This window comes from Chlorocebus sabaeus, chromosome 28 (assembly GCF_047675955.1).
Source record: "Chlorocebus sabaeus isolate Y175 chromosome 28, mChlSab1.0.hap1, whole genome shotgun sequence".
Taxonomy (NCBI): Eukaryota; Metazoa; Chordata; class Mammalia; order Primates; family Cercopithecidae; genus Chlorocebus; species Chlorocebus sabaeus.
Window position 1 is genome coordinate 13,337,181 of NC_132931.1, and position 23,604 is coordinate 13,360,784.

General features: G+C 55.7%; 1 protein-coding gene across 3 annotated transcripts; it reads right to left on the reverse strand.

The window, feature by feature from the left end:
* Positions 1-465: 465 nt before the first annotated feature.
* On the reverse strand, positions 466-21,411 carry ARPC1B (actin related protein 2/3 complex subunit 1B). Of its 3 annotated transcripts, none has more exons than XM_037990540.2 (10): positions 21,284-21,411; positions 9,989-10,065; positions 8,903-9,007; positions 7,444-7,666; positions 5,392-5,499; positions 3,974-4,180; positions 3,821-3,896; positions 2,217-2,422; positions 1,037-1,127; positions 466-702 (listed from the first exon to the last, which is right to left on the reverse strand). In XM_037990540.2, exons 2-10 carry the CDS (start codon positions 10,050-10,052, stop codon positions 664-666), a joined length of 1,119 nt encoding a protein of 372 aa, XP_037846468.1. In that variant the 5' UTR covers positions 10,053-10,065; positions 21,284-21,411; the 3' UTR covers positions 466-663. The 3 variants fall into 3 exon arrangements, with proteins under 3 accessions (XP_037846468.1, XP_037846469.1, XP_072868894.1); XM_037990541.2 differs by having other exon boundaries at positions 21,259-21,372; XM_073012793.1 differs by lacking the exon at positions 21,284-21,411 and adding an exon at positions 14,730-14,822.
* Between the last annotated feature and the right edge of the window lie 2,193 nt (positions 21,412-23,604).

A 23,604-nucleotide genomic window follows, 5' to 3' on the forward strand; every position in this document is an offset into this window, starting at 1 on the left:
ACAACCAGCCTGGAATGTGTAGCCCCTTTGTGCAGGAATTTGACTAGTCAATCAGTGACACCTGGTACTGGCAGTTTTGGGAGTGGCAGCCCAGGATGGACAGCATTGGGGAAGGAACCATTTGGCATAAGGCTGCTGGGCTTCAGGATCAATGTTGTTGTCCAGCAGTAAAAATAAGCTATCTACCTATGGCTGTGCAAACACCAACCTCTCCCTGGAGTCCCAGCTACTTGGGAGGCTGAGGCAGAAGGATTGCTCCCACGAGTTCCAGTGCAGCCTGGATAACTTAGCAAGACCCCAAGAAAATAACAAAAAACCTCTCCTTCCACATAGGCAAGCGTGTCCACAATTGCTTTTTTTTTTTTTTTTTTAAACACAGTTGCATTTTATTACCTCCACATTTTGAAGCAGTTCATGACCAGCATAGTGCTTTGGGGGCATTTTTTTTTTTTTCCAATAAATGAAAGCATTTCTTTAAGAAAAAGGCACATATTTCTTGAATAGGTAAGAAAAGCTCCCCATCTGTCCCCTCTTTGAGGGAGCAGCCCCTATGGGGACTCACATTGGTACCCCAGAAATATTCAGCAAAGCAACCATTAGCCTCCCCTACTCCTCTCCCTGCTTCCCCAGCAGCTAGGATGAAGGTAACATATTCCTCACAGGTCATTTGATCTTGAGGTCCTTCAAGGCTGACTCCAAGCTCTGCAAGGGAGGCAGAACGGACAGGCTGGTTCTCAGCTGTCCGGCAGGCACCCCACTCCCAGGGACCTGATCACCCATCTCAGCCCCAGGACAGCAGAGGGCAGAGAACCTGCAGTTTTGGAGTCTGTCAGAACTGGGTTTGAATCCCAGCCCTGAAGACGGGTGCCCCAGTGAGCACCAAGGCCCAGATGACAAGGGGCCGCCCCCAGCCCTCATCCTCTTGCAGTGCCATCTCTGCAGGAGTGAAGGATGGGGGTCACCTCCAGGGAGTGGGGATGGGTGGAAAGAGTTGACCTGGGGGGCACAGCGGGAAGCCAGGAAGGGCAAGCCTCACCTTAACATCCCAGATGCTCATGCCGCCGTCCATGCCAGTGGTGCAGAACTGCGAGCACTTGGCCTTGCCCCCGCTGAGCACCGAGATCTGGCTGCAAAGAGGAAGAGGAGCTTATGAATCCAACCTGTGCTGGCGCTGGGCTCAGGCTCACCCCGTCCAGGCGCTCCCAGACTTCTTGGGGAGCGGGCTTCAGTGAGAAATGCTGAGACGGGGTGTAGTGGGCTTAGAAGTCAGCTCTGCTTTTGGGAACGAGCAGTGGTGTGGGAAGTGCAGGCAAATGGGACAGGACACTCAAGTCCAGGGAGGCAGGAAAGACACGTGTTTGCGGAGTGTACACAGTGCCAACAGTGCAGCTGGACAGGACAAAAAAGGAGATGAGGGTGGGGGCAGCCAAGGACTAAGCTGACAGCCGGGCAAAGGTGTTCCGTCTGAGGAAGCCATCGGATCTGGCGGCCACAGGAGGTTTTACAGGCGGAAGGGCTTGGCCAGTCTTGCCATACAGCTCCCTCTGATTCGCCGTGGGGTGGATGCGTGTGGCTGGCAGCTTTTGGGCTTTGGAGAGCCTCTTTTTCCCCATCCCACCCTAGATCCTTAGAAGGCTGCAGAGGGACCCTCAGCTCCGCCCCCACCTCGCTGAGTACTAGCAACAGACCCACCCCAGCTGTGACCCCGCCCAGGACGCCGGCTGGTCACTGCCTGGCCACCCCACAGAACAGTCCCCACCCAGCTATGTCCGGGAAATGCAGAGCGAGGCTAGCTGCTCAGGCCCTATCTGATGCTATTTTTATGCAACCTAAAGAGGTCGACTCCGTCTTTTATGTCGGTCCCACCGTGTCCCTCCCGGGCTCCACTAGCACCTGAGCTGCTAGGGTGAGATCGAGACGGGCCCCGCCCACAACTAGTCGAAGCCATTCCCTACCCTGGGCCCGCTACGCCCCCTCTGCCGCCCCACGTGGTTATCATGCAGCGTCGAGGCCCCGCCCACAAACAGGCCCCGTCCCCTCGTCCGGGCCCGCCCGTCATCCGACGTTCCCGCGCGGCGAGTAGAGGGCAGGCCTACCCTCCCTCCGGGCCCCCAGTCCTCACCGTCCCAGCACAACGCCCTAGTAGGAAGAGTTCAGACCCCTTCCTCACCCGACGCTGCTACTTGGGCGAGTCGAGGCCCCGCCCCCGCCCTCACCTGACGCTGTTCTTGTGCAGCGAGTCCAGGCCCGCGCCCGCAGTCGTGCCGCCCTCCGAGCTCGCCTTCTTGTCGAGGTTCTGGAAGCGCTCGCGGGCCGTTAAGCCACGCTGCGAGCTCTGCTTGGGAACGTCCAGCCGCCCGCCGAAGCTTAGCATCCCCGCAGCGGCGTCATAGGTGAACAGCACCGGGAAGCAGTCGTGGCCCTGAGCGGGGAGGCGGGGACCATTGGAGCGCTGCCGAAGGGGAGGGCAGGCGGGCATCTGGCGGCCCGGGAGGCAGATGCCAGCTCAGGGGCACAGACGGGCCACAGCGAGGGAGGCCCGAATCGCAGGTGTATCAAAACCGGGGGCCATGCTGGGGGCTGCCACCTCCCTCAGCAAGGCCAGCGTTGGGACTCCCTGGGAGCCCAGGCGCCTTCTGTCCTGCCCAGCCAGTTACACCTGCTCTAGGGGAGACCCCTGCAGCTGGTTGCTTTTCTAGGCAAAAAGCAAGCCTGACCTGACCCTGGCATCCTCATTATGTTTGCAGAGGGGTGAAAAGGGATTTGACAGATGTGGGCAGAGGGGAGGAAGAGCAGTGCCCTTCCCGGACACCTGGAGGAACTGCACACCCCGAACTCCTGCCCTTTGCATTAGGCATGGCCTTGCCATTGCACCTGCCAATAAAATGTGGGCAGAAATGTTAAGACTCGGGGCATGATTCCACAGGTTTCGGCTCCCTCGTGGCATCTGGGACAGCATGCTGGGGACAGCCTCCATCAGAGCCCCTCAGAACACCCACACTGGACATAAAATGTGAGCAAGAAGTAAATCTCTTGTTTCTGTTTTTTTCTGTTTTTGAGATGGAGTCTCTGTGGCCCGGGCTGGAGTACAGTGGCACGCTTGGCTCACTGCAACTTCTGCCTCTGGGTTCAAGCAATTCTCCTGCCTCAGCCTCCCGAGTAGCTGGGACTATGGGTGCCTGCCACCACACTCGGCTAATTTTTGTATTTTTAGTGGAAATGGGGTTTTGCCATGTTGGCCAGGTTGGTCTTGAACTCCTGACTTCAAGTGATCTGCCCACATCGGCCTCCCAATTTGCTGGGATTACAGGCGTGAGCCACCAGGCCTTTTTTTTTTTTTTTTTTTTTTTTTGAGACAGGTTCTCCGTTGCCCAGGCTGAAGTGCAGTGGTACGACCACAGCTCACTTCAGAAGCCTCAACCTCCCAGGCTCAAGTGATCCTCCTGCCTCAGCCTCCCAAGTAACTGGGATTATGAGATTACAGGTGCACCACCACACCCAGCTAATTTCTTAACTTTTTGTAGAGACAAGGGTCTCACTATGTTGCCTGGGCTGGTCTCAAACTCCTGGCCTCAAGTGATACTTCCACCTCAACATTCCCAAAGTACTGGGATTTTAAGCGTGAGCCACTGCACCTGACCAAATATTTACTCTGTTAAGCACCTGTAGCCAGGGATTTTTGGTTACTGCAGCATAATCCAACCTGTTCTGCCCAACTCTGGTACATGAGAGAATGCAAGGAAGAAAAAAAGGAGGGAGGCAGGAGAAAGAAGGGAAGCTGGGCTCTCTGCTGTGATCACACCCCCTCCCCGTTCCTCACCGCTGCCACCAGGCTGTTGTCTGTGATGAAGGTCAGTGCCAGCAGTGGTAGCGTTTCAGAGGCCAGAGTCGCGACGCTGAGGGGAGAGAGCTGTCAGTCACACTGTCCCGCTCCTCTGCACTCACCTCCTCCCCCAGGATGGCCTCTACTCACGCCATCTTCTTGTCAGCGTCAGCCAGGCACACGGTGCTGTCGTGGCTCACCCAGGCCACGCGGCTCCCACTGGCTGAGAAGCAGACGCCATGTACCCAGCCACAGCTACTGCTGGATTCGAACATCAGCTCCCCAAAGGGCATCTTGGAGCCCCATGGGGTGGGTGCCGGCCGTTCCTCCACCTCCTTGATGTAGGCTGAAAAGATCCTACCGGGAGAGGCAAAATAGAGGTAAAGTAGCCAGGCATGGTGGTGTGCACCTGTACTCTCAGCTACTCAGGAGGCTGATGTGGGAGGACTGCTTGAACCCAGGAGGTCAAGCCTGCAGTGAGCTGTGATTGCACTACTGTGCTCCAGTTTGGGCAACAGAGTGAGATAAATAAAATAAAAAATAAAAAAAAAAATTTTAAAGGGTTAACAGGTGCCTGGGCATGGTGGCTCAAGCTTGTAATCCCAGCACTTTGGGAGGCTGAGGCAGATGCATCATTTGAGGTCAGGGGTTCGAGACCAGCCTGGTCAACATGGTGAAACCCCATCTCTACATTTAAAAAGACAAAAATTATCTGAGCGTGGTGGCGGGCGCCTGTAGTCCCAGCTACTCAGGAGGCTGAGGCAGGAGAATCGCTTGAACTCAGGAGGCGGAGGTTGCAATGAGTCGAGATCGCGCCACTGCACTCCAGCCTGGATGAAAAAGCGAGACTCTGTCTCCAAAAAAAAAAAAAAAAAAATCCCGGCCAGGCGCAGTGGCTCACACCTGTAATCCCAGCACTTTGGGAGGCCGGGGCGTGGGGATCACAAGGTCAGGAGATTGAGACCATCCTGGCTAACACGGTGAAACCCCGTCTCTACTAAAAATACAAAAAATTAGCCGGGCATGGTGGCAGGCACCTGCAGTCCCAGCTACTCGGGAGGCTGAGGCAGGAGAATGGTGTGAACCCAGGAGGCGGAGCTTGCAGTGAGCCTAGATCGCGCCACTGCACTCCAGCCTGAGCAACAGAGTGAGACTCCATCTCAAAAAAAAAAAAAAAAAAAAAAAAAAAAAAATTCCCATCTAGCTGGGAGTGGTAGTCTTGCTTGGGAGGCTGAGAGGCCAGAGGATCACTTGAGCCCAGGATTTGGAGGCTGCAATGAGCTATGATTGCACCACTGCATTCCAGCCTGGGCAACAGGGCAAGCCCCTATCTCAAAAAAATAAAAGAGGTGGGCAGAGGCATGTCCAGCTGAGACATGAAGGGTTCCCCGGGGACTAGAACCTTCAACCGACGCCCAGGTGATCCACTGGTAGCATTTCTGGAGCGGGTCTAGAAGGTGGGGTGTAGAACTTTCAGGTGTGGCTCCCCCACCACCCTCCAATCTCCGCTATGATGTCAGCAGTCAGTTAACGTCAGCCCCGCCCTCTCCCATGGCGCCCTGTCTCACCGGCACTTGAAGTCACAGGAGCCAGCAGCCAGCAGCACGTTGTTGGGGTGCCAGTCCAGGCTGAGGACGGTGGAGCGGATGGGCTTCTTGATGTGCTTGCAAACCCACCTGGGCATGGTGGTCAGGCAGTCAGGGAGAGAGGGACAGGCAGGTGGGACTCACGGACCTCAGCACCAGGGACTTCAGGCTCCCATTGCTCCCTACAGCCCACCAAAGACCCAGGAGAGATGCAACTGGACACTCCCAGCCCACAAGGCTCTCAGGGCCCTGGGGCGGCAGGGATGCGCTAGGTCGCTTCTGGAGTGGGAACTCTGTGCCCTCTATCCTTTAAGCCACACAGTCACCCTCAGGGCAGGCTCAGCAAAGTGATGCCACCACCAGAGGTCACAGAGCTACTAACTGGCCATGGTGGGATGCAAATTTGGGTCTCTCAGATGCTCCTGCCTGGCCTCTGCCCTCAGCCATGCAGGGGAGAAGATTAAGAACTAAGACATGGGCTGGCCACCATGGCTCACACCTGTAGTCTCAGCACTTTGGGAGGCTGAGGTGGGAAGGTTGCTTGAGGCCAGGAGTTCAAGACCAGCCTGGACAACTTGACGAGAGCCTATCTCTACAAAATAAATAAATAAATTATTTGGGCCTGTAGTCCCAGCTACTCAGGAGGCTGAAGCGGTAGGATCACTTGAGCTCAGGAGGCTGAGGCTGCAGTGAGCTATGATCACAACACTGCACTCTAGCCTAAGCGACAGAGCAAGACCTTGTCTCAAAAAAATATATATGGCCGGGCGCAGTGGTTCACGCCTGTACTCCCAGCACTTTGGGAGGCTGAGGCAGGTGGACCACCTGAGGTTGGGAGTTCAAGACCAGCTTGACCAACATGGAGAAACCCCATCTCTACTAAAAAATACAAAATTAGGCCGGGCGCGGTGGCTCAAGCCTGTAATCCCAGCACTTTGGGAGGCCGAGACAGGCGGATCACGAGGTCAGGAGATCCAGACCATCCTGGCTAACACAGTGAAACCCCGTCTCTACTAAAAAAATACAAAAAACTAGCCAGGCAAGGTGGCGGGTGCCTGTAGTCCCAGCTACTCAGGAGGCTGAGGCAGGAGAATGGCGTAAATCCAGGAGGCGGAGCTTGCAGTGAGCCGAGATCCAGCCACTGCACTCCAGCCTGGGCGACAGCGAGACTCCGCCTCAAAAAAAAAAAAAAATTAGCCGGGTGTGGTGGCGTGTGCCTATAGTCCCAGCTACTCGGGAGGCCGAGGCAGGAAAACCGCTTGAACCCGGGAGGCGGAGGTTGCGGTAAGCTGAGATCGTGCCACTGTACCCCAGCCTGGACGACAGAGCAAGACTCTGTCTCAAAGAAAAAGAAAAAAAAAATTGGCTGGGCACGGTGGCTCACACCTGTAATCCCAGCACTTTGGGAAGCTGAGGTGGGTGGATCATGAGGTCAGGAGTTTAAGACCAACTTGGCCAAGATGGTGAAACCCCACCTCTACTAAAAATACAAAAATTAGCCAGGCGTGGTGTCAGGCGCCTGTAATCCCAGCTACTTGGGAGGCTGAGGCAGAGAACTGCTTGAACCCGGGAGGCAGAGGCCGCAGTGAGCCAAGATTGTGCCACTGCACTCACTCCAGCCTGGGCGACAGAGTGAGACCCCATCTCATTAAAAAAAAAAAAAAAAAGGAACAAGATGTGGCTGCAAGCTTGTGAGTGGCGCCTTGAGAAAGTGACTTTGCCGCAGGGCCTTACTTTGCTAATCTGTAAAGTGGGGACAGTGAGCGATGCCCAGTCCACGGAGCTGCAGGGAGGACTGATGTGTGTGCAGGGCTTAGTGAGGTGTCCCCAGAGGTGTTTCTGGTGTGGTGGATGTCATCGTCCCAAGCAGTCAGCTGTGAGAACATCCGGGCACTGCAGAGAGGCCCTTGCCTCGTGAATGAGGCCCAGAAAGCAGGGGTCATGCGAACAGGGGTCCCGACATCCCATTTGGTGCTTCCCGGGGACACTCTAGTCCTGCCCCCGGGTCCCTACCAGCCCCACCCAGGTACCCACCAGTCATTCTCCTGCTCGAAATAACAGATGGAGATGACACGGGAGCCGCTGCCCACAGCAAACTTGTTCTCGTTGGGGGCCCAGCGCACGCAGCGGGCGGCCCGGTTGATCCGCAGGATGACCAGCGTGGGCTTCCACGTGCGGCCCTTCAGCGTCCACACATAGGCGTTGCGGTCTGTGCCGCAGGTCACAATACGGTTACTCTCGGGGGCCCAGTCGATGCCTGTGGGGGGATGGAGGGGACACAGGAGGCTGACGACACTCAGGCAGAGGTGGCCACACAGGAAAGGCTGAAAGGCCACAATCAAGGTGGAAGCTGTATCTGCGCAATAGGCACTTTTTCTTTTTTCTCTTTGAAACGGAGTTTCACTCTGTCACCCAGGCTGGAATGCAGTGGCATGAGCTCAGCTCACTGCAACCTCTGCCTCCCAGGTTCAAGCAATCCTTGTGCCTCAGCCTCCTGAGTAGCTGGGACTACAGGCGTGTACCACCAATCTTTCTTTATTTCTTTGAGATGGCGTCTCGCTCAGCCGCCCAGGCTGGAGTGCAGTGGCACAATCTCAGCTCACTGCAACTACCATCTCCCGGGTTCAAGCGATTCTCACATCTCAGCCTCCTAAGTAGCTGGGATTACAGACACCTGCCATCATGTCTGGCTAATTTTTGTATTTTAGTAGAGATGGGGTTTCACCATGTTGGCCAGGCTGGTCTTCAACTCCTGACCTCAGGTGATCCGCCTGCCTCGGCCTCCCAAAGTGCTGGGATTACAGGCGTGAGCCACCGCACCCAGCCTCTTTCCTTCTTTCTTTGTTTTTACTGAGACACAGTTTCGCTCTGTCGCCCAGGCTGGAGTGCAGTGGTGTGATCTCAGCTCACTTCAACCTCTGCCTCCTGGGTTCAAGTGATTCTCCTGCCTCAGCCTCCGGAGTATCTGGGACTACAGGTGTGTGCCACCACACCAGGCTAACTTTTATATTTTTCAACATTTTGTCATGTTGGCCAGGATGGTCTCAAACTCCTAACCTCAAGTGATCCACTTGCCTGGCTTCCCAAAGTGCTGGGATTATAGGCATGATGAGCCACCACACCTGACCCAGCAAGCACTTTTTACTGAGATCCAGTGCTTATTTAGAGTGACACCAGGGGGCACTCCTAGAGCTTATGAGGAAGTGTCAGAGCCCTCCATGCTATCAGTAAACATGCTGGAGGGCAAAGCCAAGAGGCAGAAAAGATGGGTTCTTGGTCATGTGGAGCTGCTGGATCAAGCCTCTCCTGAAGCCCTCAACCCTCTGAGTTTTTTGGTAACATGAGGCAACACAGCCCCCTTAAAATTGAAGCCAATTTGAATCAGGGTTTCACAGTGAGTGGGTAGATGCCCCATAATGAGTGGCCATGCCCTGCCTTGCATCCCCCCGCCCACCACCCTTTCAGGACTGTGGTCCCAGCCACCCTGCCATACCTGTCACCTGCCCGTTGTGCTCCTTGAGCTCATGCACCTTGGTCCATTTGGCACCGCTCTTTTCATAGATGTGCACCTCGTGGTTGTTGGGGCAGATGGCGATCTCTGCAGGGGAGATGGAGGGAGACTGAGGGGCCCTCTCCATGACTGCCCTCTGCCAGGACACACTACACAGTGCACCCAGGCAACAGCCTCATCCTTCGTGACTCAGGCTCTCCTCCTTTGCCTTGGAGGGGGCCCCCTGAAGTCCTTCAGGCCCTGCCAGGTCACCCTGTCTTCTTCTGGGACTGACTGTCCTTTACTCACAGCAATGACCCCTGGGACCTCTCCCCACCCTATCGCTCTGGCCAGCCAGCTGACACCTCAGGGCCCCTGCACCTGCCAGCCCCTCCCAGCCCCTCTCCTCCTCTGGGTCTCTGTGTAAATGTCAAAATGTCATCTCCTCCAAAAGGCTTTTCCTGGCCACATTTTCTTTTTTTCTTCTTTTTTCCTTCCTTCCTTCCTTCCTCCCTCCCTCCCTCCCTCCTTCCTTTCTTCCTCTTCCCCCTCTCCCCTCCCCCCTTCCTTCCTCCTTTCCTCCCTTCCTTCCCCCTCCCCCCTCCCTTCCTTTTTTTCTGACAGACTCTTGCTTTGTCACCCAGGCTGGAGTGCAGGGGTGCAATCTCGGCTCACTGCAACCTCTGCCTCCTGGGTTCAAGCAATTCTCATGCCTCAGCCTCCCAGGTAGCTGGGATTACGGGCACACAACTCCACGCCCAGCTAATTTTTGTATTTTTAGTAGAGATGGGGTTTCACCATGTTGGCCAGGCTGGTCTGGAACTCCTGACCTCCAGTGATCCGCCCACCTCAGCCTCCCAAAGTGCTGGGATTACAGGCATAAGCCACTGCACCTGGCCCATTCCCTCCTTAAACTTTAACCCAGGAGACCCCTGGTCAGCTGGAAGACCCAGGGGTGAGGCCCGGGGACAGCCGCATGGAGCCCGTGGTCCGGGGACCTGGCTGCTCCAGCGTCCCCATGTGTGGTCTGGCTGGTCCCCATCCCAGGAGGTAGAAGCCGCCACCCACCAGCCCCCAGCAAGCACTCACGGCTGCGGTCCTTGTTCCAGGCGTGGCAGCTGATGGGCTCCACCAGGAAGCTGTGGTAGGCCATGGTGGCTTGGCTCCTGTGCCCGAGAGAGGAAGAGAGAATCCACGTCAGCCCTGACCTTGCCCCCGACTTTACCCGGATACCAGGCCCCAGCTGATCTTCAAGGGCCTCACACCAGGGAGGCCCCTCACTCTACAGGGGCAGTAGTTTACAGAGACGAGCAGCAGGGACCAGCCCTGGCTCCTAACTGGCCTGACATGTTGCTTCCCCTCCTGGGGCCTCAGTTTCCCTCCTTATAAAAGGGCAGCTTTCATGGGATATCTCTGAGGCTCCAGGGACAGGGTGGAAGAGACAGTACTACAGGGGAGATGCTCCCTGGGGCGGGGTGGGGTGCTCGGACTCCAAGCCGGACAGGCCCCTCACTTGTCACCTGTGCCTCAGTTTCCTCACAGGATGGACCCCCCCCCCCCCAACTTCCCTGCCCCATTAAGGATGGGATGAAGATGAAGTCATCCAGGCCAGGCCCGGTGGCTCATGTTTGTAATCCCAACACCTTGGGAGATTGAGGTGGGTGGATCACTTGAAGCCAGGAGTTCAAGACCAGCCTGGCCAACATGGTGAAACCCTGTCTTTACTAAAAATACAGAAAATTAGCTGGGCGTGGTGGCGGGTGCCTGTAGTCCCAGCTACTCGGAAGGCTGAGGCAGGAGAATGGTGTGAACCTGGGAGGCGGAGCTTGCAGTGAGCCGAGATCATGCCACTGCACTCCAGCCTGGGTGACAGTGCGAAACTCCATCTCAAAAAAAAAAAAAAAAAAAAAAAATTGGTCAGGCGTGGTGGCGCCTGCCTGTAATCCGCGCTACTCAGGAGGCTTGGTGACAGAGCAAGACTCATCTCAGAAAAAAAAAAAAAAAAGAAAGAAATGAAGTAATCTCATAAACCACCTAAAAAGGTGTCCAGCACATGGCAGGTGTGGATGTGCTCACATTGGCCCCGCCATGCCCAGAGCCCTGGTCTTCCCCGTCACTGCTCAGACGGGGAGAGGGGAGGTGGTCGATATACAGGGGCTCATGGGTGAGGCAAAGGCAGGTATTTAACAGATATATCCCATTCTCCATCCAGACACCCATTGGCTGCACCCAGGGCTGGGAGGAGGCACAGGGCTAGGCCAGGCCTGGGTGATGGCTCTTGGGGAGGCCCCAGGGTGACCCAGCCTTGAGGAACTGAAGGAGGGAGGTTGTTTTTTTGAGACAGGGTCTCTCTGTGTCGCCCAGGGTGGAGTGCAGTGGTGTGATCACGGCTTACTATAGCCATGAACTCCTGGGATTACAAGCGTGTGCCACTGTGCCCAACTAATTTTTAATTTGTTTGTAGACGGGGGTCTCACAGTGTTGTCCAGGCTGGTCTCAAGCTCCCGGGGTCAAGAGATCTTCCCTCCTCACCTGCCACGTATTTGGGATTACAGGGGTGAACCATTACACTTGGCCAGAACGAGGGAGACTTTGCAGCCGCCTAGACTAGCCCCAGCACTGAAGGGGAACCCTGGCAGAGGGCAGCGACTCATCCTCCCACCAGCCCAGCTCAGCCCCGCCAGCCTGTCCCCAGCCTCCTCCACCCGCCGCTGAGTGTCAAAGGAGCCCACCAGGCCTGAGGTGGGGTGAGATCACGGTCTCAGCCCAGTTCCTCAAGCCCATCTCTCCCCGCCTCCATGACTCAGTTTCCCAGCATCACAGGGACCTGGGAGTGGAGGAGCTCAGTGGCACTGCTTGCCCAGCCACGTGCCCCTGGACATGTCACCTGCCTTCTTTGAACCTCAGTTTCCTCATCTGTAAAATTGGAACAGGAATCCTGCCTCCCAACAGAGGTGCTGAGAGCTGGAAGCAGATGATACATAGCACCTGGCCTCCGTGACGAGGTGCCACGAGGTGGTTCCTCTTAGCCTGTGATGGATGTGATATACCAGCCCCGATGCGCCCTTTGAGGAGCAGGCCTCCCCAGCCGACCAGAGGCCGATTCTGGGGCACAGAGGCACGCACCTGCCTTGGGCTTCCATGCTGGCTGTACCCTCGGCCCGTGACACTCTTCCCCCAGATACTGGCACACACAGCTCTCACTCTGGTGCTGCCACTCAAGTCTATGCTCAAATGTCAACTTTTGGGGAAGCCTTCCCTGACCCCCTCCGTTGGAAACTGCAGCACCTCCCACGGTCCAGCACTTCCCAATTCCCTATTTCCGATTAAATTTGCTCAGTAGTCACCATCAAACATGGACTCATTAATCTGGCCTGCTGCCTTCCTCCCCTGCTGGAATAGAACCAGCTTGGCAGAGACACATTTTTGTTTTATCTTGTTCTCCTTTCTATTTCCACTGCTTAAATGTTTAGCACATAGTAGGTGCTCAAGCAATAGCCACTGAACAAATTTTTCATTGCCATTAGTGACCAACAGAGTATGTTCTCAGAAACGTGTGTGTGTGTGTGTATACATATTTGAGACAGGGTCTCGCTCTGCTGCCCAGGCTGGGGTGCAGTGGTGTGATCACGGCTCACTGCAGCCTTGACCTCCCAGGCTCAAGTGATCCTCCTGCCTCTGCCTCCCAAGTAGCTGGGACTACACACTCACGCCACCCTACCCAGCCCTCAAAAATATTATCATTAAATAGGTTAGGAATAAGGCCAGGCACGGTGGCTCATGCCTGTAATCCTAGGACTTTGGGGGGCCGAGGCAGGCGGATCACTTAAGGTCAGGAGTTCAAGACCAGCCTGGCCAACATGGTGAAAGCCTGCCTCTACTAAAAATACAAAAATTAGCTGGGCGTGGTGGCGACGCCTGTAATCCCAGCACTTTGGGTGGCCGAAGCGGGTGGATCACCTGAGGTCAGGAGTTTGAGACCAGCCTGACCAACATGGTGAAACCCCGTCTCTACTAAAAATATAAAAATTAGGCATGGGGGTGTGTGCACCTGTAATCTCAGCTACTCAGGAGGCTGAGGCAGGATAACCTGTTGAACGTGAGAGGCAGAGGTTGCAGTGAGCCAAGATCACACCATTGCACTCTAGCCTGGACGACAGAGCGAGACTCTGTCTCAAAAAAGAAAAAAAAAGTTAGGAGGAATGTGTGTGAAAAAATAACTTAAAAAATAATAAATAAATAAATAATGTTATTAAATTGGGCCGGGTGCAGTGGCTCATGCCTGTAACCCCAGTACTTTAGGAGGCCTAGGCAGGAGGATTGCTTGAGGCCAGAAGTTCAAGACCAGCATGGGCAATACAGTGAGATCCTCTCTCTACAAAAAATTAAAATAAAAAAATGTGCAGGGTGTGGTGGTGCACGTCTGTATTCTCAGCTACTCAGGAGGCTGAGGCAGGATGAGTGCTTAGCCCAAGAGGTTGAGGCTGTGATGAGCTATGATTGTGCCATGGTGTGACAGAGCCAGACCTTGTCTCTCAGATAAAATGTATTAACTAGTACTATCCAGCACTTCCTGGATACTCCCTCCTTGCCAGCTCTAGAAAAAAAAGTATCCTTTTTTTTTGGAGATGAAGTCTCTGTCGCCCAGGCTGGAGTGCAGTGGCACAGTTTCAGCTCACTCCAACCTCCACCTCCCAGGTTCAAGTGATTCTCCTGCCTCGGCCTCCTGAGTAGCTGGGATTACAGGCACACACCCCCATGCCTAATTTTTCTATTTTTAGTAGAGACGGGGTTTCACCATGTTGGCCAGGCTGGTCTCGAACGCCTGACCTCAAGTGATCCACCTGCCTCGGCCTCCCAAAGTGCTGGGATTACAGGTGTGAGTCACCTCGTCTGGCCAGGTGCCCTGTATACGTTCTTGCCAACACTCCCACCAGCCCTGGACCTTCAGGGAGGCCTGGCTGCACTTGGGGAAGGATGCCAGGCTCCAGGTCAGCTCCAGATGACAGATGTGAGGGCTGAGGCCACCTGCCCAGAGTCACCAGTGACAGCCATTAGATAACATGGCTGCCTCCCTCACCAGACTGGCAGTTCTGTGTTGGGTCCCAGGGCCTGGGCTGGGAGTCAACCAGGACTGGGAACCCTGAATGCCCCAGGAGGCTAGTGGCTGCCCCGTCACTGCCCTGCCTTGGGGCCGGCCCATCCTGCACTGCATCTGGGCCCAGGCGCAAGGGAAGGGCAGAACGACCTTTGCCTGGGGCTGCCGTTTAGCCGCGCGGGGCTCAGTGACCAGCCTGTCTGAGGTCGCACCACGAAGCCCCCTACGCTCACTGCCTGGAAGGCCCTGTCCGCCTCCTGCTCACTCCAGATCCAAAACACTTGCTTTCACTTGTAGCCGGATGTCCTGGAAGATTCCTGGGGCAGCACAGGACACACACACGTGCACACACGTACATGCATGGAGCACGGACCTCATGTTTCCCCCATGCTTAGAACAGGACCGCAGCGGGTCCCCACTCAGCATTTGCTGAGCAAGTAGACACACGCAGCGCAGGGTCAGGCCACACACGCAAACACAGGTGTGTTCAGCCTCACACGCACGAGCACACTTTGCGTGCATGTTCAGCCTTGCACACGCACAAGCACACTGCACCCCCGCACACTTTAAGCGCGTTTAGCCTTGCACATGTGACCATACTGCCCACATGCGCATGCGTGTTCAGCCTCACACACAAGCACACTGCAATCCCTGAACACATGTATGTTCAGCCTTGCACACATGTAAGCACACTGTGTCCAAAGCACACTTTGCATGCGTGGGCAGCCTTACCCAGAACAAGCACCCGGCACCCACTGGAGCTGCCTCTGCAGCCTCTCTCTCCTTATCATAAGACCTCTTTGTGTAAGGCGAGGGCCCCGGAAGCACCACCTCGGCGCCCTCAGCCATGTCAGCATGGGGGTTTCCCTGAGCGCTTCCTGTGTTCCTGGGCTGGGGCATCACCGCCCACATCCGATGCCAACACTGTGCAGAGAGAAGCTCAAGGCCTGTGGCTGATTCACAGTGCTCCTCTACACCCCCACAACCCCCATGGTCCAAGGCCACCAGCAGGGCAGGGGTAGGGTTAAGGCCAGAAGCCCACTTTCAAACTTCAGACAGGCTCTGGTTGGCCCCAGGACTCCAGTTGAGGCCAACTTTTCCCTCCCTTTCAGCCCCAGGAGGCCCAGATGGGAGGAACCTCCAGGGATGAGGGTGGGAGAGCGCAGACTCAGAACCCTGGGTTGAGGCACAGACTCTGATGTCCCAGCATCAGCGGCCACACGCTTGCTGTGTGCCCAGCCACATCTCTGCACTGGCTGTGAGGACGGAGCGGCTGGCTCTGCTGAGGACAGCAGCCCCCGTGTGCCAGTGGGCAAGGGCAACTGAGAGGCTGGCTCTGCTGAGGACAGCAGCCCCCGTGTGCCAGGGGGCAAGGGCAACTGAGAGGACTTGAAGAGCCCTGACCACTGTTTCTAGGACCCAGACATACTCAAGGGGCAGGGGAGGGGCTGAAAAATATGGCCACAGTGGTACACTAGTGACTGGCAGAGGAGGGAGGTTCGGACCACACCTATCAGCCAATCACACTTGAGCATGAATTAGCAGAAATACTTCCTAGTCTGTTGAACCAACCCCTTAATTGGGGCAAGGGGGAAGGGTTAAGGGGGCGAAAGAGAGGAAGATTCATTTCTCTTTTCCGTAACTTCTGCAAAGCAGCTGAAACCCAAAGCACCTTGGCGATAACTCCCCAACCCCCACATCTTACCAATGAGGAAGTGGGAGAGCAAAAAGGGAGTGGCTTCTCTCAGCCAATGCTGCCATGGGGCTCCAGTCTCCTGCCTCAGGGATTCTAGCCCGGGACGCTCTGACTTGATCATCCTCAGGAAAACCTCTCACCTACCAAACCTGCGTGAGCCAGGGTGTGCCCACCCCCCGCCTGCCAATTACCCTGCTCTGGATGTCTCAGAGAAAAATACAAGGGCTGCTTCGCCCACGAGTGTTGACAGCATGAGGGCTCGGTAATGGCTGCTGGGGGAAGGATCCAGGACACCCACCCACTGCCACTGTGGCCCTGTGAGCCAGCACTGTGGGCCTGTTTGATGTCGAGGAACAAGAGAGAGGAGGGGACGGCCGGGCACAGTGGCTCACACCTGTAATCCCAGCACTTTCAGAGGCAGAGGTAGAGGCGGGTGGATCACTTGAGGTCAGGAGTTCGAGACCATCCTGGCCAACAGGGCAAAACCCTGTCTCTACTAAAAAAAAAAAAAAGAAAAAAAAAAATTAGCTGGGCATGGTGGTGCCAGGCAAAGAAAGCCTCAGGCTGCCCAGTGGTGGTGGCAGGGTGGGGGGTGGAGGGGGGCATTCTAAAGTCCTGGGCCTTGATACTGTCTTCCTTACTGTGCTGGGTTTACATTCTAGCTCTCTTCATACTGGCTGGGTGCCCTCAGCTCAATAATTCCCTCCCATCTTTATCCAGATGAGGCTGGGGCTGGACCAGGCACAAGCTGCGGGATCTTTCTGGCCTGGCTTCCCTAGGTCTCCCTGAATTCAGAGGTTTGGCTGTATCTGAGGCTAAACCAAGCAGGAGCTGCCTGGAGGAAAGATCTCAGCATTACAGGCGCTCCGGGAAGTCCCCACCCAGCTCAGACAGTTCTTGGATAGAGCAGCCAGCAGGCTAATTTGCACCGTGCTAAGCAGTTACTCAACTTCCTACGCTGGGCTGGAGCTCTTGCTACCCCTATCCTTCCCTCCCCAGCTCTGCTCTTTCAGTCTTACCAACCATGCAAAGGCAAGTCAAGAAACACACACGAAAACAATCGTAAGGCACCATTAAAGCACCGGTTAGTCATCCAAACCAAACAAAAACCAAAACCACATAAAATTCAATGCTGGCAAAGCTGTGGAGAAACTGTCATTTGTTGCTAATTGGTTTAATTCTTCTGAAGGGTACTCAATTCAACAAGTGGGTGAGAACAAATATTAATAGAACAGAATAACACTAACAGGAACTTGAAAATTAGCATTCTTGCCGGGTGCGGTGGCTCACGCCTGTAACCCCAGCACTTTGGGAGGCTGAGGCATGCGGATCACGAGGTCAGGAGTTCGAGACCAGCCTGATCAACATGGTGAAACCCTGTCTCTACCAAAAATACAAAAATTAGCCAGGCGTGGTGGCGTGCTCCTATAATCCCAGCTACTCAGGAGGCTGAGGCAGGAGAATCACTTGAACCTGGGAGGTGGAGGTTGCAGTGAGCTGAGATCATGCCATTTCACTCCAGCCTGGGTGACAGAGCGAGACTATCTCAAAAAAAAAAAAAGAAAGAAAAAAAAAAATCTGCATTCTTTGTCCTAAGAAAACAGCAACACATTTTTCTTTCTTTTTTTATTTTTGACATGGAGTCTCTTGTCGCCCAGGCTGGAGTGCAATAGCGCAATCTTGGCTCACTGCAACCTCCACCTCCTGGGTTCAAGCAATTCTCCTGTCTCAGCCTTCCAAGTAGGTGGAACTACAGGCACCCACCACCACACCTGGCTATTTATTTTTATTTTTATTTTTATTTTTATTACAAATGGGGTTTCACCATGTTGGACAGGCTGTTCTCGAACTCCTGACCTTGTGATCCACCTGCCTTGGCTTCCCAAAGTGCTGGGATTACAGGTGTGAGCCACCACGCCTGGCCCCATTTTTCTTTTTCAAAAGCAAACATAGGTTGGGTGCCATGGCTCACACCTGTAATCTCAGCATTTTAGGAGGCCAAGGCAGGTGGATCGCTTGAATCCAGGAGTTCCGAGACCAGCCTGGGCAACATGGCAAAACCCTGTGTCTATAAAAACTACCAAAAAAAAAAAAAAAAAAATTAGCAGGGCGTGGTACTGCACGCCTGTAGTCCTGGCTATCTGAGGGGCTGAGGCTGGAGGATTGCTTGAGCCAGGAAGCCAGAGGTTGCAATGAGCCGAGATCTCGTCACTGCACTCCAGCCTGTGTGTCAGAGTGAAACCTCATCTCAAAAAATAAAGCAAACATGTTTATAACAGCCCTCTTTATAATGGTGACAGTGTGGAAAAACCGAGGCGACAATATGGAAAGAGTAAATTGTGACATTCACATGTTGAGATGCCATGTAATTATTAATATTAGAAAAGACCTATCGGCTGGGTGCGGTGGCTCAAGCCTGTAATCCCAGCACTTTGGGAGGCCGAGACGGGCGGATCACGAGGTCAGGAGATCGAGACCATCCTGGCGAACACGGTGAAACCTCATCTCTACTAAAAATACAAAAAAAAATTAGCCGGGCGAGGTGGCGGGCGCCTGTAGTCCCAGCTACTCGGGAGGCTGAGGCAGGAGAATGGCGTAAACCCGGGAGGCGGAGCTTGCAGTGAGCTGAGATCCGGCCACTGCACTCCAGCCTGGGAGACAGAGCGAGACTCCGTCTCAAAAAAAAGAAAAAAAAAAAAAAAAAAAAAAAAAGAAAAGACCTATCAACGGACAGGCATGGTGGTTCATGCCTGTAATCCCAGCACTTTGGGAGGCGGAGGCAGGTGGATCACCTGAGGTCAGGAGTTCCGAGACCAGCCTGCCCAACATGATAAAACCCTGTCTCTACTAAAAATACAAAAATTATCTGGGAATGGTGGCAGGCACCTGTAATTCCAGCTGCTTGGGAGGCCGAGGTAAGAGAATTACTCGAACTCGAGAGGCAGAGGTTGCAGTAAGTTGAGATTATGCCACTGCACTCCAGCCTGGGCAACAGAGTGAAACTCCACCGTCTCAAAAAAAAAAAAAAAAGAAAACACCTATGAGGCAGGCATGGAGGTCCATGCCTGTAACCCCAGCACTTTGGGAGGCCAAGGCAGGAGGATCACTTAAGGCCAGGAGTTTGAGGCCAGCCTGGACAACACAGCAAAACCCCATCTCTACTAAATATTTAAAAATTAGCTGGGCGTGGAGGCACATGCCTGTAATCCCAGCTACTCAGGAGGATCCCTTGAGCCCAGGAGTTTGAGACTAAAGTGAGTTATGATCAAGCCATGGCACTGCACCTGGGCAACACAGTGAGACCGGACTCCAAAAAAAGAAAAAGACCTATCAATGGATTACGTACAGACATATGTAAGAAACGAACTTTACTGGCATCTGGCAAGGCAATTTTACCCAGAACTTTCACCATTCTCTCTTTTACTCCCTGAAGCAAGCCTGGACATTTTTTGTTTGCTTTTTTTTTTTTTTTGGAGACAGAGTCTCACTCTGTCCCCAGGCTGGAGTGCAATGCCGTGATCTCAGCTCACCGCAACCTCCACCTCCCGGGTTCTAGCGATTCTCCTGCCCACGACCATGCCCGGCTAATTTTATATTTTTAGTAGAGATGGGGTTTCACCATGTTGGTCAGGCTGGTCTCGAACTTCCGACCTTAGGTAATCCGCCCGCCTCGGCCTCTCAAAGTGCTGGAATTACAACCATGAGCCACCCACGCCCAGCCTGTTTGCTTTTTACCTTCAGTTTGTACCGGAGGAAACCCAGCCTCAGACAAAAGCAATGATTTGCTCAAAGTCACTCGGCTCCTACTAAATGACGAAGCTTGGGACTCTGACCCCAAATCTTGGAGGCCAGGAAGTTAGTTTCACCCAGGGGCACACTATGATCAAGGTGAGCAACAAGCACACGTTTATACTGTCAGCGCCTGACACGCTGCCAAGTGTCCTGCAGTATTGCATTGCAGCCTCACAATCCTTAAGGTTTCCATTTTCCAGATAAGGAAAGTTGAGGCTGGCAGGGGTTGGGTCGCTTACCAGTCACTGGCCAGTGAAGGGAGAAGCTGGCACTCCTACTTAGATCCCTAAGATTTTATTTATTTATTTATTTAGGGATGGAGTCTCCCTCTGTTGTTGTCCAGGCTGGAGTACAGTGATATAATCTTGGCTGACTGCCAAGGCAAGTTCAAGCGATTCTCCTGCCTCATCCTTCCGAGTAGCTGGGATTACAGGTATGCACCACCATACCTGGCTAACTTTTTTTTTTTTTTTTGAGTCGGAGTCTTGCTGTGTTGCCCAGGCTGGAGTGCAATGGCGTGATCTCAGCTCACTGCAACCTCTGTCTCCTGGGTTCAAGCTATTCTCCTGCTTCAGCCTCCTGAGTAGCTGGGATTACAGGTGAGCGCCACCATGCTTGGGTAACTTTTGTATTTTTAGTAGAGACGGGGTTTCACCATGTTGGTCAGGCTGGTCTCGAACTCCTGACCTCAAGTGATCCGTCCACCTCGGCTCCCAAAGTGTTGGGATTACAGGCATGAGCCACAGCAGCCGACTACATTTTATTTATTTATTTTAATAGAGAAGGGGTCTCGCAGTGCTGTCCATGCTGGCCTCCAACTCCTGGCCTCCAACTCCTGGCCTCAAACGATCCTCCCTCTTGGGCCTCTCAAAATGCTGGGATTCTGTGTGTGAGCCGCCGCGCCCTGCCGGGATGGGTGGTGGTAGCCTCCGGGCTGCACTGGCAGAGGAGGCAGGGGGAGGTCTGACTCCCCAGGGCTTGCCCTCCTGATCTCTTCACTGCCCGCGGGTGCAGCCCGGCCCGGCCCAGCCCAGCCCCGCCCCGCCCTGGGCGGCCTGGCTGCTCTCCCTGCGCCTCCGGAAAGGGAGGGGCTGCTCGGATCTGCCCTGGCCGCGGAGCCCCGCAGCTGAGGGGTGCGTTCCGGGACTCCACCGGCCAGGCCCGCCCCGTACGGGACCCCTCGGACCTGGCCCAGGGGAGGCGGTTGGGAGCAGCGGGAGCGGCCAGGAGGGCAGGGGCGGGGCGGCCGGGGACGCCAACTCATTTCCCGGCGGCTGCAACCCGGAAGGCTCCGGGATGGAGGGGAAGTGACTGGGCGTGGGGCCCCGCCGGCCCGAAGTAACGGGGCTACACCGACCGACCGCGGGGCAAGGCCGAGGATGCGGGCCCGGGAGCAGGGGCGGAAGGCACGAGGTGGAAGGCACGAGGCGGACGCTCGGGACCGGGGGCTGGGAACGCCCCGAGGGCGCCCGGTGCGCAGGGAGCCGGCGTTTTCACGGCCTGGCCCTGTAGCCACCCCCGCGCCCCCTCCAATCCCAGGGTTCCCTCTCCTTTCCGCGAGCCCCCAGTCCCCGCGCCCCTCCTCTCCGTGCGCCCTCACTCATCCCCGTGCCCCTATTGGGCGGCGCCCCACATCCATGCGTCCTCCTCACTTCCAGGCGCCCCCCGGCCCCCTCCTTGCACCCCCTCTCATCCCTCCCGTCCCGCTCACTCCCAGGCGGCGCCCCACATCCACGCGTCCCCCCACCTCCGGATGGCTCCCCCGACCCCCACCTCCGGGCGCCTCCGCGGCCCTCACCTCCCGCGCCCCGGCCGCGGACTCTGGGCAGTCGACGCGCCGAACCGGCTCTGGGCTCCGCGCCGGAGCCGCAGCCACTTCCTCGTGGGCGGGGGGCGGGGCCTCCCGACCTCAGCCCCGTAGGGCCCGGGGGCGGGGACCTGGGGCAGCGGTCGCGAGATCCAGGTCCCGCCCTGCCTTCGGGGTGAGGGTGCTGCCGGGACCCGCGCAGACGTCGGAGCCTAAGGGTCTGTCCGTAGAAGCCGTCCGCAACCACCCGTCAACGCTTTACCAATGGGGAAACTGAGGCTGGGAGCCAGGCGCGCAGCCTAAGCTGCCGCTGGGCTGGACCTCCGAGCCTGGGCCGGGCGCACGGCCACCGGGGGCTGCCGGGCGCAGGGTCGGGGAGTCGCGTCCTCTGAGCCTGGACGGCGGGTACTGCGGGCTCTGCGCTCCCACGCAGGTGAGCGGCTGGCGAGCCCCGCAGCCCCGTCCCCAGCCGGCGAGGAACCCCCTTCACTCTGATACCCGCGGGGCGCCAACTGTGCAGGCCCTGGGCGGGGCGCAGGCGGTCGGGCGTGGCCAGGGCAGCCCGGCCCCGCCCCCTCGGCCCTCGGTGTCCTCGCCACAAAACCGGGGTGCCGTCCCCGGGCAGGGTGACACTGGCTGGCTGCCTGTGCTGACGCTGGCCGGCCAGCTAGCTTCTTTCCTTTCTGTTTCACGTCAATCGGCTTCACTTCTTAAAGTTACCGGGTTGGCCTTGCAGCCGCCTAATTGCGGGTCTTGAGCCAGGTGGTCCCTGGAGTCTCCCCATCCTAACCCTCTGCCTTTTCAGTGAATACGTGCCCAGGCGGCCAGACACATGGAAGAGCCACCGATGAAAACCTTCCCTCGGCTAGTCGCGGTGGCTCATGCTGTAATCCCGCACTTTGGGAGGCGGAGGCGGGAGGATCATGAGCTCAGGAGATGGAGACCATCCTGGCTAAGACAGTGAAACCCCGTCTCTACTAAAAAATACAAAAATGAGCCAGGCGTGGTGGCGCATGCCTGTAATCCCAGCTACTCGGGAGGCTGAGGCAGAAGAATCGCTTGAACCTAGGAGGCGGAGGTTGCAGTGAGCCGAGATCGCACCAACACACTCCAGTCTGGGCAACAGAGTGAGACTCTGTTTCAAAAAAAAAAAAAAAAATAGCTGCAAGGAGTCCCATCGCGCGATGGAGGGCTGCTGTAATCCCAGCTACTCGGGAGGCTGAGGCACGAGAATTGCTTGAACCCCCGGGGCAGAGGCTGCAGTGAGCCAAGATGGTGCCCCTGCACACCAGCCTGGCAACAGAGGGAGACTTCCTCTCAAACAACAACAAAAACCTTTCCTCCTCTTGCCTCCTTCAGACCCCTCTCCTTAGTATTTGTGCAGGGTCTTCCTAGATCTCTGGAGGTCCAAGCCAGACTCCCACCCCGTCAGGCTTAGGGGCTTTGACACTCGCTGTTCCTTCTGCTTGGAACACTTTTCCCACCCCGTCCTCACCTGCGGACATTGGTTTGTCCTGCAGGATGTGGCTGGGGGGGTCTCAGGTCCTTTGTCCCGACACCCTCCTCATTGGAGGTGCCCTTAGCCACCGCTCTCTTTTCCACTGAATTCGACCCCCTAGGGTGGCTGGGAGGATTAAACGTGTCCAAGTGTGCGAAGCGGGTCATCCAGTGTGCGTGCACACAGGAAGTGCTCGAACTTTTGTGAGCCCCCCCAATCTTGCTGCTCCTGCAGATTTGCTCAGACAGATGTTGGCAACCTCAGCAAATACAGGCAGTGGCTTTAGTTCAAGCAGATAAAAAGCTTCAAGGGGTCTGTACCGGCAGCCCTCTTCCCACGGGGACAAGTGTAGGGTAACTGAGGTGACCCTATTGCGGCTTCTCTGGCTTCCATCCTACTCTTCCACCGCTTTGTAGATGCCCAGGGAATGACCCCAAGTGGCCCTGAGTGGTCTAAATCAGCTCACAGTGTTCCCTGTCCTGCACTTGTGATCTAACATGGCCCAATCAAAGCAAAGCCCAGGACTTCAGCTGATGATCCAGCACCCAAGCCCCTTCTGGGCGAGCTGCAGGAATCCGGATTTGTAAGTGGAACGCGGAAGTGGAACAGCAACAAGGGAAGCTGCAGGGAAAGTGCAGAGCGGAGAGAAGGTCAGAGAAGTAACCGGAGCTCTGGTCACCTCTGGCCGGCCTGAGCCCAACCTGCCTCCAAAGATTCAACTATGTGAACCAAGTTATCTGCTTGATTAATTAATATGTTTTGGAGACAGGGTCTCGCTCTGTTACCCAGGCTGGAGTGTAGTGAGGTAACCACA